Genomic DNA, 17290 nt, shown 5'->3' with positions numbered 1-17290 from the left:
TCGATTCCCCATAATGCTTTTCGAGGGGAGAGCCGTGGTGTTTGGATTACATTTCCCGGCGAACCCTGCGCTCCCTTAGTCTCTCCCGCACAGACCAGCATGCTTTACTGCCTCGCCTACGTTTATTCAATCTAGAGAGGCATGCCATATAAGGGAGATGCTGTAAAAGACGCTTTCGTCTGAGGGCCAGTGGCGCAATGGATAACGCGTCTGACTACGGATCAGAAGATTCTAGGTTCGACTCCTGGCTGGCTCGGAAAAGACTAAGCTTTTTAAATTCATACCACCGCAGTTCTGTATCTGTCTCTTGTATTCAATTTTCCTAGTACATATTAACATTTCCTAGAAAATTACCTTATTTATGGAGGTTGGCACTTATTTCTAATTTGAAGTGTTATTTAATTACTCAATATTTAAATATTTTCACTTTGTATTTTAATAATGAAAAATAATTAATGCTGATTTTATCTGTTTGCAGTTGTGTGAAGTCATGTAAAAATTTAACTGATTAAACCACAAACCATGGATTAAACCAGAGGCATCTTTTTAAAAGAGGTGATTTTCTTTATTTAGCAAGGGGAGAGCAACTGGCCCTATCCATACCCAGTGCAACATCCTTCCAGTAGCTGTTACTGGTGCCTGTCTTTCTTTTCTTTTTTTTAGATTGTGAGGCTTTTGGGGACAGGAAGCCATTTTTATTTATCATTTATATCTATGTACACTGCTTTGGAAACTTTTTGTTGAAAAGCAGTATATAAATATTCTTTGTATTCATACATGGCAGAATTTATAATCGAGATGCATGTTTCACTAACACATTTTCAATTTCAGACAGTGTGTGAACTTATTCATATCTAAAGTTTCCTATCCTCCTTGACTACTATATATATGCCTTACCAGCTTCATAGAGAATAGGAAAACACCAATGCAATCTACACTGAGATTAATGTCCTGCAAAGAAAAGGCAGCAAGCCTAAATACTGAATCAAATTTGATTCCAAATGCTAGCTAGCCAATTCTTTTCTTAGGTGGGTCGCTGGCTAAATAGCTCAGGAAACCAGAGCCAGTGTGGTGTAATGTGAAGCCCAGAGCCTAGAGTTGGACTAGGACCAGTTGAGTTCCAATTCAGCCATGAAACTCAGAGTAATTCTGTGACAGTCACTTATCTCTCAGCTTAACCTACCCTCACAGGGTTGTTGTGAGGATCCTTAGAGGCAGAGCAGGATATAAGTGTCAAAACATAAATAAAACCAATGATAAATAGCTCTGAAGTACCCTGATGGGGAAAGTCCTCATGAGTATTGCAAAAGCACCAGCAGTCACTTCCACCTGATGGGAGAGGTGGATGTGAGCATAGTGGGCAACTAACCCTCCCATCTTCATATAGAAAGCTGCTTTATACTAGTCAGACCCTGGGTCCATCTAGCTCGATATTGCCTATACTTACTCACAGTAGCTGTCCAAGCTTTCAGGCAGGAGTTTTTCCCAGCCCTATCTGGAGATGATGCATGGGGGTTAAAACTGGGAGCTCCTTTATGCGAAGCTCTACCAATGAGCTATACAGCCCCTTTGCCAGAACTAGAGTCCTACTGCTACAAATATTTAGATACCACTTTTCAACAGAAGTTCTCAAAGTAGTTTGGAGAGGAGAGCTGGTCTTGTGGTAGCAAGCATGACTTGTCCCCTTAGCTAAACAAGGGCTGCCCTGGTTGCATATGAAAGAAAGACTAGAAGTATAAGCCCTGTAAGATGGGATGTTCCTTCCCTGGCTTCTCCAAGATAAGACAAGATTTATTTATTTTTTTAATAGGACAAGATTTTTTAATTGAACCAACAAACTACCAAAGCATACAGTACATCCCCTCGGGGGATGAAGCCGCTCTGGGAAGAGCAGAAGGTTTCAAGTTCCCTCCCTGGCTTCTCCAAGATAGGGCTGAGAGAGACTTCTGCCTGCAACCTTGGAGAAGCCGCTGCCAGTCTGTGTAGACAATACTGAGCTAGATAGACCAATGGTCTGACTCAGTATATGGCAGCTTCCTGTGTTCCTATGTTCAGTTTACATAGAAAAATAGTAACCACCAAAGATGGCTTTCCTGTCCCCAAAAGGCTCAGTCTAAAAAGAAACAAAAGACAAACCACCACTGGAGGGAAGCTGTGCTGTGGGGTTGGAGAGAAGTTGCTCCCCCGCCCCCCTGCCTTAAGTATCAGAACCACCACTTTAAAAGGTTCCTCTTTGCTCAGTAAGCAGGGGTCTTGGGAGGATTATTACTACGCCAAGTTGAATCTGTGGTGTATTGTGGAAGCTGTCTTCTACTCCAGCCATTGATCCATCTAGTTCAATTTTGTCCACATTGACTCGAGTTTCAGACAAGAGTCTTTCCTACACCTCCCTGGAGATGCCAGAGACTGAACCTGAGGCCTTCTGCATGCAAACCAGGTGCCCTGCCACTGCGCTACAGCCCCTGACTTCCTCCACTCCCCAGGACAGGAATCCCTGTATATATATAATCAGTCAAAATAAGGAGCAATTTTTAGTTGCCCTAACCGAGTACTGTAGAAGCTGGGTAGAAAGCTGTAGCCCTTTGGGTACAGCATTTGCTTCTCAGGAATCTGATTTAACCTATTGCTGCTATTTCAGCTTCATCAAATGCTCAACTTATATATTTGTAAATAAACCAAATATTACCAAGACACCATACGCCTCCAGGGCTCTCTTCTGTAAAAGAAGTCAAAGTCCAAGTTGTCGCTGCTTGGGGAAGTGGAGGACAGACACGTAAAGCTACATTCCTTCCATTCAAAATATATTCGTTACATAGATGTGATTCACACATTAACCAATTAAAAGTGAATAAAATTTTAATAAAGCGAGTCAAATCTACTACATTTGAATTAAACAGTCAAACCTTCCTTATGAGGTCAGATTTGCATTTCAGATTCCCAGGCAATGAATATTTGATTGCAAACCTAAGAAACCCTTCAGCAACTGCTGGAGCAGAGACAGAAAGCTGTTCTTTCCCCCCCAGAAGAATTCAAATTTAAGTCACAGGGCTGGTAGAATACCATTTTTTATTTTGCTACATAATGCAATACTGGAATCCATTATCTCTGAAAGTGCCCCTTCTTTCTTGCTCCAAGGGATATTTTAAAAACAGTGGCACAAAATTAGTTTCTTCACTAAGCAATAAAAGAGGCTTCAAATGGAGGGAGGGGGAATAAAAATAATATGGATAAATATTACTGTTAATGAAACTAAGTTTGTAAAGACATTTAAGTTATTCATGAAATACTGCAGATGACAAAAAGATGTCCACCTTTTAAAAAATTATATCTGTGCTTGCTGCAGCACAAGTAGTCTGTAAATGTGCAAAATGTTGGGTTATTTGTGAACTTGTTCCTGTATGGTTATTTAGAAATGGATGCATGCCTTTATAATACTACAAGTGATATGGAAGCTACTATATTGATTGATTAAGTGCCGTCAGGTCGGTGTCTACTCTTAGCAACTAGATAAGATAGATTCTCTCCAGGATGATCTATCTTCCATTTGGCCTTTAAGGTCTCTCAGTGGTGCATTCATTGCTGTCGTAATCAAGTCCATCCACCTTGCTGCTGTTCGTCCTCCTCTTCTCTTTCCTTCCACTTTTCCCAGCATTCTGGACATCTCAAGGGAGCTGGATTTCACATAATGTGTCCAAAGTATGATCGTTTGAGCTTGGTCGTTTGTGCCTCGAGTGAAAATTCTGGATTGATTTGTTCTATGATCCATTTGTTTATTTTCCTGGCTGTCCATGGTATCCTCAAAAGTCTTCTCCAGCACTAAAGTTACTATATACTGGGTATTGATTCCTAGTTTAATTGAAGGTCCCCCCCCGCTATTTAACAAACGAGAGAGCCGAGGGGCCTTGATCCATTTTTGCCTTGGGACAGAGAGCAGGTCAAGAGGCCCAAGACAAACACAAGGTCTGTCAGTACTGTTTGTTTACTCGGAATATTAAACAGGCTCAGCATGCAAACATAACATTCTTTTATTTGGGGTGGGCATACAAGACTCTTAGGGGTCTATCATGGGCTCTGGAAAGTGAGAAGGTTTTAGTGAGGCATCACTGGAGTCTGGGAGAAATCCAACAGTCTTTTGACATGGAGAGAATTGGAGACACTAGAACTGGGAGACAGGGCCCCGACATTCTTTCCAGCAGGAAGAGAGTCACATGATCACAGGGAATGTGTTTTTCCTCCCATTTTTATTTTTGTGAAGCGACCATTAGACACCAACTGGTCAGTTTGCACACCAGGCCCCCACCACACTCAGCATCAGTCTCAGTCTTTGTTAAATTCCGTCAGCACCCAACGCCTGTTCTCAATTATGGCTTTGAGCCGGGCATACTCCTTCACCAGCTCTTCAAATTCAGAGCCCAACGTCTCATAATTGGAGAGGATCTTTTGGGAAATGGCTAGGTCTTGCTCTTCCTGACATAAAGCTGCCTTCAGGCTGTCCCTGGGGGGTGGGGGGTGGGGAGAAACACAAAAAACAAACAACTAGAATGACCAAGCTTCTACAAAACAAGAGTTTCGCGTGGGAGGCTTTCCTCATCTCATCTATGAAATCAGCTTCCTATCTGTCCTGTGTGATTTTTCCAACAAAAAGGGCATGCATCCACTTATTTTCTAGCATGCCATTTACAAAGCAGACATTTCCTTCCTTTTGATCTCTCATCACATTTATGGTTGTCTAGAAGGAGCCTCTTCAGATACCAGGTCTAAGTCTCAAGGACACAGACACAAAGATGCATGTGGGACTGCAGAGGCCACAAAGGGTTAGAAGCAAAGGGGGTTAGAAGCAAAGCATGCCCCCCCCCGCCCGAATTCAGCACAGGTCCTGGCATTGTCCTCTGGTGTGCATACAAGTCATTCCACAAAGGACTGCATGCAAGCCAGCTGTTCCTGGCTGAGGGTTCTGCAGAGATTATTAAAAGCTGCCAATCAACAAAATATAAAAGTTTGCCAGCAGCCACCTTAAAATAACTTGGCTACTTTATATAATCCTAGTTAGGGTCACAGGAGCACTCAGCCAGGGCAGGCGAAACCCAAACAAGGTAAGGAGAAGGGAAGGGCATTTGTGTGGGAGGCAGGAGCTGGGTAAGAAAGGCACAGTCTACCCAGACTCTTTCCCCAGCATTTTACCAAGGGTAAGCTACAAAAAGCCATCCTACCCAGATCCTGCTTCCCATGCAATAATTCTCACCTCCTCCTGCCTTGTTTGGGTTTACGTGACCACCAATCAGGATCGTGACTGGCTGTCCTCCCAATCTAATTAAGATCATATGAATCCGCCTACTCTCTCTGTTCCTATATGCCATAACACTGTCATGGAATCCCAGTGTACGGCTTCTTTGCCGTGAATCCAGAACCCTCCTCACGACCTCCCCGTAGCTTACTGAATCATCCGATGCGCGTTGATTTTCTCAGGTGTGTAGCTTTCCAAGAGGATGCTCAGTTCCTCAAGTCTGAAACAAATATAGTTAGTTGGGGAGGAAAGAGGCGTGCACACACACCCCTCTCCCTCTTCCTGTGCCTACCAGAGCTCCGACAGATTTTGATCTACCTTCTGCTCACAGATGTCTGCTCAACGCTACTCTTTAGAAGGAACCTACAAATCCAAAACGTTCCAAGTCTTTAAATAACATTTGGATTTCAGATCTGTCTCCTGAATAAGAGACAACCTTCTGTTTGATCTTCTAGACTGGCTTCAATGCAAATTCTAGCACTCACAGGGTTGGCTCTTCCTTGAGGGGGACCACCTGGCCTCAGGCAGCAGATTATCGGGGTGCAAGCAAGGTGGCAAGTAGGGATGTGCACAAACCTGTTCAGAGGCCTTTTTACAGGCCTCCAAACAGGTTCGAACACCAGGCAGTTTGTAGGCTTGAAGGTGGGGGGGTGCACTTACCTCCCCGTCCACTTTCCCCCCACCGGCACTCCATTAGTAAAGGTTCTGTCAGGGCAGCAGCAGACCTCCTTGATGCTCTGTTCTCTCTTCGACTGGAAGTGCTGAGTGTGCACACAAGCACCTGGCACTTCTGGCCAAACAGAGGGCAGGGAGGTATCCTACCACCCCGATGGAGCCTTTACTAACGGAGCGCCAGTTGGGGGAAAGCAGAAGGACAAGTAAATACACCCTCCCCTGCCCTTAAAGTTATACCCCCACCGCCTTTGAGCCTCCGAACCTCCCCCCACCCGGTTCCATGCACATCCCTAGTGGCAAGATGTCCTCTTGCCCCCTACTTCTAAAAAAAAAAAGGGTGCCCACCAAGGCAGAATGCCATTTGGTGCTCTGGCATAGACACATCCTGATCCAGTCAGTGAAGGCACCAAAAACATAGTGGAGGGAAACAGCTTACACCCTGGAGTCTTATCTTGATTTGTTAAAAGATTGGAAAACAAAAAATTAAGGGGCGGGCCAGCCCTAGGAGACCCCCCGCCCCAGCTAGGGGTCTGCAGTGATCTTGAGCTACCAGTGCACACTTAAATTATGTGGGGTGTGAGCAGAAAGATCTTGCCCTTCATCACCAGATACAAGGAACCTCTGAATGGAATTACCCAGCTCAGCCCCCTCCTGGGCACAGCATTTACGATACTGGGGAGACCAGGGTAGCATCTCACCGTATTTTGAGGAACATGGCGCTGCACTTTATCTCCAGATATTGGGTGTTGAGGTGGTCTAGTTCAGACTGGGCCCCAAGGCGATGCTCACGGGCCAAGCGTTTCAGTAGGGCTAGGCAGCGTAACAGAACCTACAACAGATGGGGCAGTGAAATGAGAGGGACAGGAGGATACAAGGGAAATGTGCACAGAATGGCATGAACTGCATCAGATTCCCAGCCTTTGTGATTGTGGAGAAAAGTGTAAACAAGTGGATAGTGCCTGGAAAGACTCAAATGTTATTGACTAAGATTTGCAGGGGAGTTTTCATTGTACTTTAAATTGTTTAAATTATGTTAATGTTTTAATGGTTTTTAACATTATGAACCGCTCAGGGACTTTTTGTATGGGGCAGGATAAACGTAAAGTGTGCCATCGAGTCGGTGTTGACTCCTGGCGACCACAGCGCCCTGTGGTTGTCTTTGATAGACTACAGGAGGGGTTTACCATGGCCTCCTCCCACGCAGTATGAGATGATGCCTTTCAGCATCTTCCTATATCACTGCTGCCCGGTATAGGTGTACCAGCAGGGATTTGAACTGGCAACCTCCAACTTAATAGTCAAGTAATTTCCCCACGGCGGTATACAAACGTACAGAATAATAAAAATCAAATTTAAAAATCAAAGTTGCTGTTTGACTACAGCTCCCATCATGCCCGGCCACAACGGCTGAAGGCAGGGGTGGATGCAAGTTGCAGACCAACAACATCTGGGGACCCAAGGCTAGGAACCAAACCCTGCTGCCCATGTACATGAGATCACTGCATACTCTTCCCCAGTTTATTCATAACTGTACTCCCCTCCCCAGTGTCTGCTTTTAGACTATCTCTGACAGCCTTCAGAAGAGCACTGAGGACACACCAGTTCAAGTCAGGCTTATATACTGGGTTTTTAATCCAATTTTATTTTTAATTATTTGTTTTAATGTTGATTTTAAGGCTTATAGGTTTTTTTAACCCACTGTAAACTGCCTTGAGACCTAGATACAGGCAATATATAGATGTGCCATAGATAGATAACCGGACCTTTGAGGCAGGGACCCATCTTCTCCTTTTTAAAGCACCATGCATGCAGATGGAGCTATATTAACAATGATATCATCATCATCATCATCATGCAGCACTCCTTCTGTGCACAGTTCTGGAGACACTTCAGATTTCTGCAACAGAGAGAATCCTCAGTCTGAGAGAACACCCCAGTCTGCTGGCAAAGCTTCCTCCTCCGTCTTTACCTGAGGATAGGCAGCTTTCTGCTGCTCCAGCATCCCTACAAGTTCTTGGTGCCGGGCACGGGCCTCCTGCAAACGCTGCTTCTCTGCAGCCAGACTTTCTGCCAGGGTCCCCAACATGGCCATCCGTGCAGCCTCCCCAGCACCATCTGCAAGAAGAGTGGTCAGAGTCAGCAGACATTCTGCCCTATGTCCCTTGGCCCCACACATGGGGCCGTAGCTCGATGGCAGAGCATCTGCTCTGAATGCAGAAAGTCCCAGTTCAATCCCCTGGAATCTCCAGGTAGGGCTGGGAAAGACCCAGAACCTTGAAGAGCCACTGCCAGCCAGTGTTGGCAATACTGAGTTAGCAGGACCCAGATTTGGTATAAGGCAGCTTTCTGTGTTCCACATTGTGCTTTTAAGTCCTCTCCGCTCACTCATTCTCCCCCACCCACTGCAAAATTTCCTCCAAGCAAGAGCAGCACAAGGGTCTCACCACTCTCAGGACGGTAGTAACTTAGCACAGCCAAGCATTTGGGCTTAAGACGCTTCTCCAGCTCAGCAGGGAGCCGCTTTCTCACTTCCTCCAGCTCCTGTGGCAAAGTGCAGAAGCATCAGCCAGATTAGCATTGTACACGTAAACAAGCTTAACAATTACTGCTTCTCCTCAGGGATCTCAGGGAATTTTAGAGCACGGGTTCACCCAAGTGATTCCCTCCCCACTGCCCCCAAACAATAACTATTTTAGCAGTGATTAGCAGAGAGGTAGAGAGAGAGAGAGAAAACAAAGCCTAAAGGAAGCCTCCTTCATACCGTGACTAAACTGCTAAACTCCCAGATTAGAAAGCACTTCTTCCTGGAAGGTTCAACTTCTCCCACATGAACTGAGGGAAAACCCCATTTGGAAGCACCTTCCGCTTTGCAAAGGCATTAACATTAATTAAGGAACCTTCGTTCCCTCCTGGAACTGCAATTTCCACGTTTTCTTGAAGGGAAGCCTGGCAGGAAAACTGAAATATTTGTTGTACAGACACACCATTGAGGCAGGGACACCAGGGGCCAGACAGGCTCTGAAAATTACCTCGTTCAGCTCCCTGTGCAACAGATGCACCCTCACTATGCGTACTGGAATACCCCAAGCAGCTTACAGCAGGTAATACCACACCATAAGAGTCTCCAGTGAAGGAGCAGTTTAGCAAAGGTAAAGAGGTGGGGGGGGAGAGACTCTGCCAGTACACTTGGGTCCCTCAACAATCCTACTTATTATGTTATGGAGAAGGGATAGGTCTCTTACTTGATTCGGGGGAAGAAGCTCTAGTAGGTCAGAGGGCACCAAACCCAAAAGAGATGACCGAGTGCCTTGAGGGGAAGGACCAAGATCAAGCATTCGTCTCAGCTCAGCTACTAGAAGCTGTTGCTCCAGGACTTCCAGGAACTAAGGACAGGAGTGGGAGAGATTAGCAGAGGCCTCAGTAGACCCTCTCCTCCCCAGGAGACCCACCACTCTTTCCCCGAGCCTCACAGTACAAGTGTTCTACTGCCCAAGCGTAGAACTTAAGCAAACTTCTTTTCATCTCACCTGCAAGTTCCATTAGGTGATTCTATAATCCCTGTAATTCCAGAGATCTCCCAAAATGGGGGGCTTTTAATCACTGTAATCGTTTAATTATTGTTTTAAAATATTTTTAAATTGTTAATTGTTATTATATTGTTTTTAATTTGTTTTTGCTCTTTATTGTTTTAGTGGTTTGTTTTAATTGTAAACCGCCCTGAGCCATTTTGGAAGGGCAGTATATAAATCAAATAAATACATAAAATAATAAAATCTACTTTCACAGTTGTTACATCAAACCTTTCAGCCAGTCAATCTGTTTTTTTAATAATAAGAATGTTTATTTTTTTATAATAAGAATTTTTTATTAAAGCCAGTCTATCTCTAACCCTCTCCAAACAGACTTGGATGACCCTCCACTTCCCCCACATGCACTTCCATTTCCACCCACACATTACTTTTCTGTGCTGAGGGGCTAGCCCAGTCCCCAGGTCCCTTAGTGCCTCCTGCAGAAGCCGGTGGAGCGCCTCCCACTTCAGCCAGTTTGTTCGGCAGAGCTGCAATTGCTTCCTTGCCTAGGGAAAGAAAGTGCAAGCAGGGTGAGCAGCACCATAGCTACCAGCCCAATAATGTTACTTTAACAAAGGTTTAGGAACATAGGAAGCTGCCATATACTGAGTCAAGCCATGAGTCCATCTAGCTCAGTATCGTCTACACAGACTGGCAGCGGCTTCTCCAAGGTGGCAGGCAGGAGTCTCTCCCAGCCCTATCTTGGAGATGCTGCCAGGAGAGGAACTTGGAACTTTCTGCAGGCAAGCAGGCAGGTGCTCTCTCCCAGAGTGGCCTCATCTCCCGAGGGGAATATCTTCCAGTGCTCGCACATGTAGTCTCCCAATTCAAATGCAAACCAGGGCAGACCCTGCTTAGCAAAGGGGAAGAAGCATGCTTGCCACCACAAGACCAGCTCTCCTTGCAATTTGCTGTTGTGGATATTCTGCATGGGGGAGGAAGGAACAAGTTCTGCTGCAGAAAAACCAAGTTCTGCAACCTGGGTTATTGCACAGTGTGTTCCATTTCCACTAGCCACACAGAAGGGCATAGACATGAACAACATGCGGAAACCAATAACACTAAAAGGCTAGACTCTCGGGATGGTACGTCTTATGTTCAATCCTGGCCCGGTATGCTGCTCGTGAAGCGCAGCAGAACATAGGAAGCTGCCATATACTGAATCAGACCTTTGGTCTATCTAGCTCAGTATTGTCTTCACAGACTGGCAGCAGCTTCTCCAAGGTTGCAGGCAGGAATCTCTCTCAGCCCTGTCTTGGAGATGCTGCCAGGGAGGAAACCTGGAACCTAGATGCTCTTCCCAGAGCAGCTCCATCCCCTGAGGGGGAAGATCTGACAGAGCTCACACTTCTAGTCTCCCTTTCGTATGCAACCAGGGCAGACCCTGCTTAGTAAAGGAAACAAGTCATGCTTGCTACCACAAGGCCAGCTCTCCTCTCAGAAGAGCCTGGCTTAGTCACCGGGCCCAGCACTACCTCCTCCGCCTGTGGTGCCCAGTGGAGACTGAGCCCACTAGAGTCCATGTGTTTCGTCAGGTCCACAAGGAGGTGAGCCAAGCCAGGGCGGGTGGCCAAGTCCTCATCCGTGAGCGAGCAGGGAGGGAGGCAGCGCTCGCAACCTGTCGGGACAGAAAGACAAGAGGAGGAGAAGAAGGAAAGGGAGAAAGGAAATCAGTTAGACCCTCCAGGGATTCTCAACACTGGGTCCCTGGGGCTGGGGATTATGGGAGTTGAAGTCCAATAGCATCTGGGGACCCAACATTGAGAATCTCAGCATAGGAAAACATAGTAAACTGCCATATACTGAGTCAGACCACTGGTCTATCTAGCTCAGTATTGTCTTCACAGACTGGCAGCGGCTTCTCCACACACGGTTGTAGACAGGAATCTCAGCCCTCTCTTGGAGATGCTGCCAGGGAGGGAACTGGGAACCTTCTGCTCTTCCCAGAGCGGCTCCATCCCCTGATGAGGGGAAGATCTTACAGTGCTGCTCACACATCAAGTCTCCCATTCATATGCAACCAGGGCAGACCCTGCTTAGCTATGCGGACAAGCCATGCTTGCTACCACAAGACCAGCTCTCCTCCCCAGCAAAAGAACTGCGCCTCAGGGAAGGGCGGCGAAGTTACCTGGCTGTTGCTGCAGCAGCAGCAGCTCCGCAATGACAACCCCCGGAGCAGCTGCCATCAGCCCCGGACAGGCAGGGAGAAAGAGCCAGCTGGGGAAAAGGAGAGCAGCGGACAGGAGAGCAGGGAGCTGCCCTCTGAGGCGGGAGAACTTTTGACTGCCCCGAGCCGCGCCCCTGCCTACGTCAGACGCGGGGGCGTGGCGAACGCCGGGGAGGAGACTCCGTCATCTGTATTGGCCACGCCCACTGCGTCTGACGTCAGGCGCAGGAGTGCGGCTTCTGCTTGGGAGAGGGTGGGGTGTGGTTGCGCTTTCTCCCCGCCGGCGTTTCAATGAAACTGGCTGGGGAGCGAGGGGATGCCTTGGTGCATTCCTTATTCACACAAGACGTTCAACACGCATAGTATAGTTCCTGGCTGTATTCTATATTTCGCGGGCGGTGGCGGGGAGGTGCTGTTGATACACTCACTTTAAAAAAGAATACACACAGTCATTCACGCAGCATGTACATGTGCACAGACATCTCTATGTGCATGTCCAGCACAGTGTCTGAACAGCGTTCCATCCTGTGGCCCACATCCATGCGGGCTTGCTATCGCAAGGGGCAGTCATATCAAGTTCTTTGTGAAGTGAAAGTCCCCACATTATCTACAGAGCAACTCACCCAGGGACCAGAAACAGGAAAGCATCTCCTGTTCCCCATGGCAGAGGACTTGCAGGGGACCTGAGGAAGATGCACCCAGTCAACTCTCAACATGACACTTTTGCCTAAGTGAGGAAAACCCCTTTATTTTTTACATGTATATCCTGCTCTTCCTCCAAGGAGCTCAGAGCAGTGTACATAGTTATTTTTTATCCTCACAACAACCCTGTGAGGTAGGTTAGGCTGAGATACATGACTGGCCCAGAGCCACCCAGCGAGTTTTATGGTTGAATAGGGATTCAAACTCAGGTCTCCCCAGTCCTAGTCCAACACACTAACCCCTATGCTATACTGGCTCTTTGTTCCTTCCCTCTGGAAGGAAGGTCATGCCAACCTGAAAGCAGCTTTCTGTAAACTACCTCCTCCTCCTCGGGGTCATGGCAACCTAAAACAGGTCTCCCTTATATACGTGGTGTAGTGGTTAGAGTGCTGGACTAGGACCAGGGAGACCCGAGTTCAAATCCCCATTCTGCCATGGTACTTGCTGGGTGACTCTGGGCCAGTCACTTCTCTCTCAGCCTAACCTACTTCACAGGGTTGTTGTGAAAGAGAAACTTAAGTATATAGTACATCGCTCTGGGCTCCTTGGAGGAAGAGCAGGGCATAAATTTAATAATAATAATATATACCCACCTAAGACAAACTGTCTCATCTCTCTTCCTCCTGTTAATCCCACAGTTGTCATGAGAAAGGTTCCCGTAGCTTTGCCCCCTGCCTCAGAGAGGCACCAGCTTGAGGGAAACATTGCTGTAGCCTCCTGCAACCAGGCAGATGTTGTTGGGCTCTACAATATATACTGTTATGCCCCAACAAGATCGTGTTGCTAAAAGAGTCCCTTTCTCAAGAAGGCAGATGTGGCCAAGGTTACCCGTGCCTTAGTCACGTCACGACTGGATTATTGTAACACACTCTACGTGGGGCTGCCCTTAAAGCCTATCCGGAAACTACAGCTACGGTAGTGCAAAATGCGGCAGCTAGGGTTTTAACTGGAGCTGCCTGGTGGGAGCACATCACACCCATTTTGAAAGAGCTGCACTGGCTACCAGTTTGGTTCCAGGTCCAATTCAAGGTGCTGGTTTTGACCTTTAAAGCCCCTAAGGGTTTGGGCCCGGGATACCTGATGGACCGCCTGCTCCCAAAGGTTGCTACCCACTTGACGAGGTCATCTGAGGGGGCTCTGCTCTGGGTACCGACAATGAGGTTGGCTCAGCTGTTGTGCATGCGGGACAGGGCCTTCTCTGTTGCTGCCCCCAGACTCTGGAATGTTCTCCTGGTGACTATTTGCTCCTCACTCTCCATCACAGTTTTTAGAAAGCATGTTAAATCTTAGCTTTTTACCCAGGTTTTGGGTAAATTATGATTGTCTCTGCTGCTGCTTCTTTGCATTTTGTACTGTTTTTATGCTTGTGTTTTAAATTTTTAATCAGATTTGTTTTATATTTTTAGCTTAATATTTTAATTGTGTCATTTTTACAATATTGTTTTTAAGTTCTGTGTAAACTACCTTGGGATTGTTTTAATGAAAGGCGGTATATAAATTTAACAATAAATAAATAAAGGAAACTGCCATATACAGAGTCAGACCATTGTTCTATCTAGCTCAGTATTGTCTTCACAGACTGGCAACAGCTTCTCCAACCAAGGTAAGGTTGCATGCAGGAATCTCTCTCAGCCCTATCTAGGAAATGCCAGGGAGGGAACTTGGAACCTAGATGCTCTCCCTAGACCAGCTCCATCCCAAAGGGAATATGTGTCTGAAGTATGATAGTTTGAGCCTGGTCATTAGTGCCTCGAGTGAAAATTCTGGATTGCTTTGTTCTATGGCTGTCTATGTTTGATTGATTATGACTATGATTGATTGACTATGGCTGTCCTTGATTGATTTGTTCCTGGCTGTCCATGGCATCCTCAAAAGTCTTCACCACCAAAGTTCAAACGCATCAATACTTTTTCTGTCTTGCTTCTTCAAAGTCTAGCTTTCTCACCCATAGAGTGTAACTGGAAAAACCATTGTCCAAACAATTCTAATCTTTGTAGGTGTAGACATGTCATAGCATCTAAATATTCTTTCCAAGGGCTTCATTGCAACCCTACCAAGTGCTAGTCTGTGGTGTATTTCTTGACTGCTGGATCCTTTACTGTTGACAGTTGATCCCAAAAGGCAGAAGCTATCCACCACTTCAATGTTTTCATTATCATTTCTGAGGCTGGTTGCTGTACCCACCAGCGTGGTGTAGTGGTTAGAGTGCCGGACTAGGACCGGGGAGACCCGAGTTCAAATCCCCATTCAGCCATGATACTAGCTGGGTGACTCTGGGCCAGTCACTTCTCTCTCAGCCTAACCTACTTCACAATGTTGTTGTGAGGAGAAACTCAAGTATGCAGTACATCGCTCTGGGCTCCTTGGAGGAAGAGCAGGATATAAATGTAATTTTAAAAAATTAGTTTAGTCTTCTTTACATTTAGTCATAGTCCCATTTTCTCACTGTGCTCCTTGACTTTCATTACTAGAGCTTGCAGATCATCCTCATTCTCAGCTATCAGAGTGGTGTCATCAGCGTAGCACAGGTTATTGATGTTTCTTCCTCTTTCTTTAAAACCACACTCATCTTCTTCCAATCCAGCTTCTCTTAGTAAATATTCAGCATATAAGTTGAATAAATAAGGAGAAAATATACAGCCTTGTCTTACTCCTTTGCCGATCTGGAACCAGTCTTTTTCACCATGTTCCGTCTGGACTGTGGCTTCCTGGCCTGTGTATAGGTTACTCATGAGAACAATTAGATGTTCTGGGACGCCCATTTTCCTAAGGAGATTCCACAACTTGACATGGTCGACACAAGGCTTTTCTGTCATCAATAAAGCAAATATTGACCTTTTTTGTATTCTTTGGCTTCCTCAATTATCCATTGTGCATCAGCAATGATGTCTCTTGTTCCTCTGCCTTTTCTGAAACCAGCTTGAACATCCGGCCTTTCCACACAAGGCTCTAATCTGTGTTGGATGATCCTGAGCATTATTTTGCTAGTATGTGGAATTAAGGATATTGTGCGATGGTTTGCACAATCTGTTAAGTCTCATTTCTCTGGTATGGGTGTGTAGACTGACTTTTTCCAATCTGTTGGCCATTGCATCATTCTCCAAATTTGCTGGCATAGCTTGGTTAGAACCTTGACTGATTCTTCTTCTGTTGCCTGCCATATTTCTGTAGCTATTCCATCAGTTCCTGTAGCCTTCCGACCTGGTAATGGCCAGAATGCTGATTTAACTTCATCTTCCCGTACTAGAGGTACTTGCAAGTAGGGAGTATCTTCTAGAGTATATTGGATGTTGACGCCCCTGTTGAACATATTTTCAGTATACTCCTTCCATCTTTGTTTGCGCCTCTCTGAATCAGTTACTATCTGTCCTTTGGCATCCCTTAACATACCGATTTGTGGTTGGAACCTCATTCTGAGATCAGGGATCTTTTGGAAAACTTGCCTTGTTTTTCCGTGTCTATTTCCATCCTCAAGGTCTTTACAGATGTCATTGTAGAACTGCTCCTTGTCTCTTCTAACAGCTTTCTGAAATTCCCTATTATCTTCCTTCCTGAGGTCTTTATCTTTCTTGACTTTAGCTTCTCTCCTCTTCTTGGCAGTTTCCACTGTCTGTTCTGACATCCATTGTGCTTTCTTCTGTTTCTTGGTCTTTGGCAGTCTCTTTTCACATTTGTCCTTAACTTCTTTGATTTCATTCCGCAGTTCCTCTGGTTCCCTATCAATGAGGTTCAGAACTTCAAAGCGGTTCCTGATGTTCTCCTTGAAAATGGTGGGTACATTCTCAAGATCACATCGTGGAAACTGGATAGTTTTGTTTTTTCTGCTTTAGCTTAACTTGGAACTTGCACATGAGCATATTGTGATCTGTTCCACAATCAGCCCCCTGCTACCTCTTTGCTGTTATAACTGAGCTCTTCCACCTCCTTGCACCAATAATGTAATCAATTTTATTTCTGTGTACTCCCATCAGGTGATGTCCATGTGTATAGGCACCGCTTTGGTTGTTTGAAGAATGTGTTAGCAATGAAGAGATAATTGGCTTGGTAGAAACTAATAAGTCATTTTCCTGCTTCATTTGTTTCCTAAGCCATATAGTCTGACTGTGTTTTGCTTATTAATTATTATTATTATTATTATTATTATTGAATTGTTATACTGCCCCTCCCAACTTGGCCCAGGGTGAAATTTACCTTTACCTTTTCCAACTCTGGCATTCCAGTCTCCAACCACCACCAGCACATCTTTCTTGCATACTCTGTCAATTTCAGACTGAACTTGAGCATAAAACTCATCAACTTCCTCTTCTTCTGCATCAGTCATTCAGGAATAGACTTGAAAAACTGTCATGTTAAAGGGTTGTCCACGAAATCTAATTGATATTAGTTGATTACTTACTGCATTGTACCCAAGTACTGTCATTGCTATATCCTTCCTGACAACACTGTCAGGAAGTAACACTGTTTTTTCTTTCTTTTTCGTGTCCTGATTATTAAATGATATGAATTTCTGACTGAAAGTGTCCCATTCCAGTCCATTTTAATTCACTGATGCCCAAGATGTCAATCTGTAGTCGATTCATTTCATCTTTCACTGAGTTGAGCTTACCCATATTCATGCTTCTTGTGTTCCACATTCCCATTGTAATTCTGTCTTTGCAGCTTTGGATTTTCTTTTCCCACATGGCAGCATCAGCCACTAGATGTCCAAAATGCCATCAGTACTCAGAGATCCTCAGCTCTTCCTCAGTAGCATGTTGAGTACATCTGACCAGAGGGGCCCATCATCCAGCACTACATTGTCAATCATTCTTTTTTGCCTATCCATGTGGTTTTCTTGGTAAAATACAGGAGTGGTTTACCATTGCCTTCTCCCGTGCAGTATGAAGTGATGCC

General features: G+C 45.6%; 1 protein-coding gene and 1 non-coding gene across 2 annotated transcripts; one reads left to right on the top strand and one right to left on the bottom strand.

Annotated features, from left to right (window-relative positions):
* Positions 1-183: 183 nt before the first annotated feature.
* TRNAR-ACG (transfer RNA arginine (anticodon ACG)) lies at positions 184-256 on the top strand. The gene has a single exon. It is a non-coding gene; the product is annotated as a tRNA-Arg (tRNA).
* A 3751-nt stretch (positions 257-4007) lies between these two features.
* On the bottom strand, positions 4008-11840 carry HAUS4 (HAUS augmin like complex subunit 4). The gene is made up of 9 exons (XM_053258888.1): positions 11657-11840; positions 11004-11146; positions 9918-10034; positions 9202-9342; positions 8404-8500; positions 7929-8074; positions 6658-6788; positions 5436-5504; positions 4008-4495 (listed from the first exon to the last, which is right to left on the bottom strand). The coding sequence occupies exons 1-9, from the start codon at positions 11712-11714 to the stop codon at positions 4318-4320; spliced, it is 1080 nt and encodes a 359-aa protein (XP_053114863.1). The 5' UTR covers positions 11715-11840; the 3' UTR covers positions 4008-4317.
* Between the last annotated feature and the right edge of the window lie 5450 nt (positions 11841-17290).

The sequence above is a fragment of the Hemicordylus capensis genome, chromosome 6, assembly GCF_027244095.1.
Source record: "Hemicordylus capensis ecotype Gifberg chromosome 6, rHemCap1.1.pri, whole genome shotgun sequence".
Classification (NCBI taxonomy): Eukaryota; Metazoa; Chordata; class Lepidosauria; order Squamata; family Cordylidae; genus Hemicordylus; species Hemicordylus capensis.
This window is presented reverse-complemented; position numbering and strand designations above follow the sequence as displayed.

Coding starts and splice junctions, on each gene's coding strand:
- HAUS4 (XM_053258888.1), bottom strand. CDS start 11,714: ATGGCAGCTGCTCCGGGGGTTGTCATTGCGGAGCTGCTGCTGCTGCAG. Junction 10,035..11,003: donor GGGCACCACAGGCGGAGGAG/GTAGTGCTGGGC, acceptor TTCTTTCCCTAG/GCAAGGAAGCAATTGCAGCT. Junction 8,075..8,403: donor TTACTACCGTCCTGAGAGTG/GTGAGACCCTTG, acceptor CTCTTCTTGCAG/ATGGTGCTGGGGAGGCTGCA.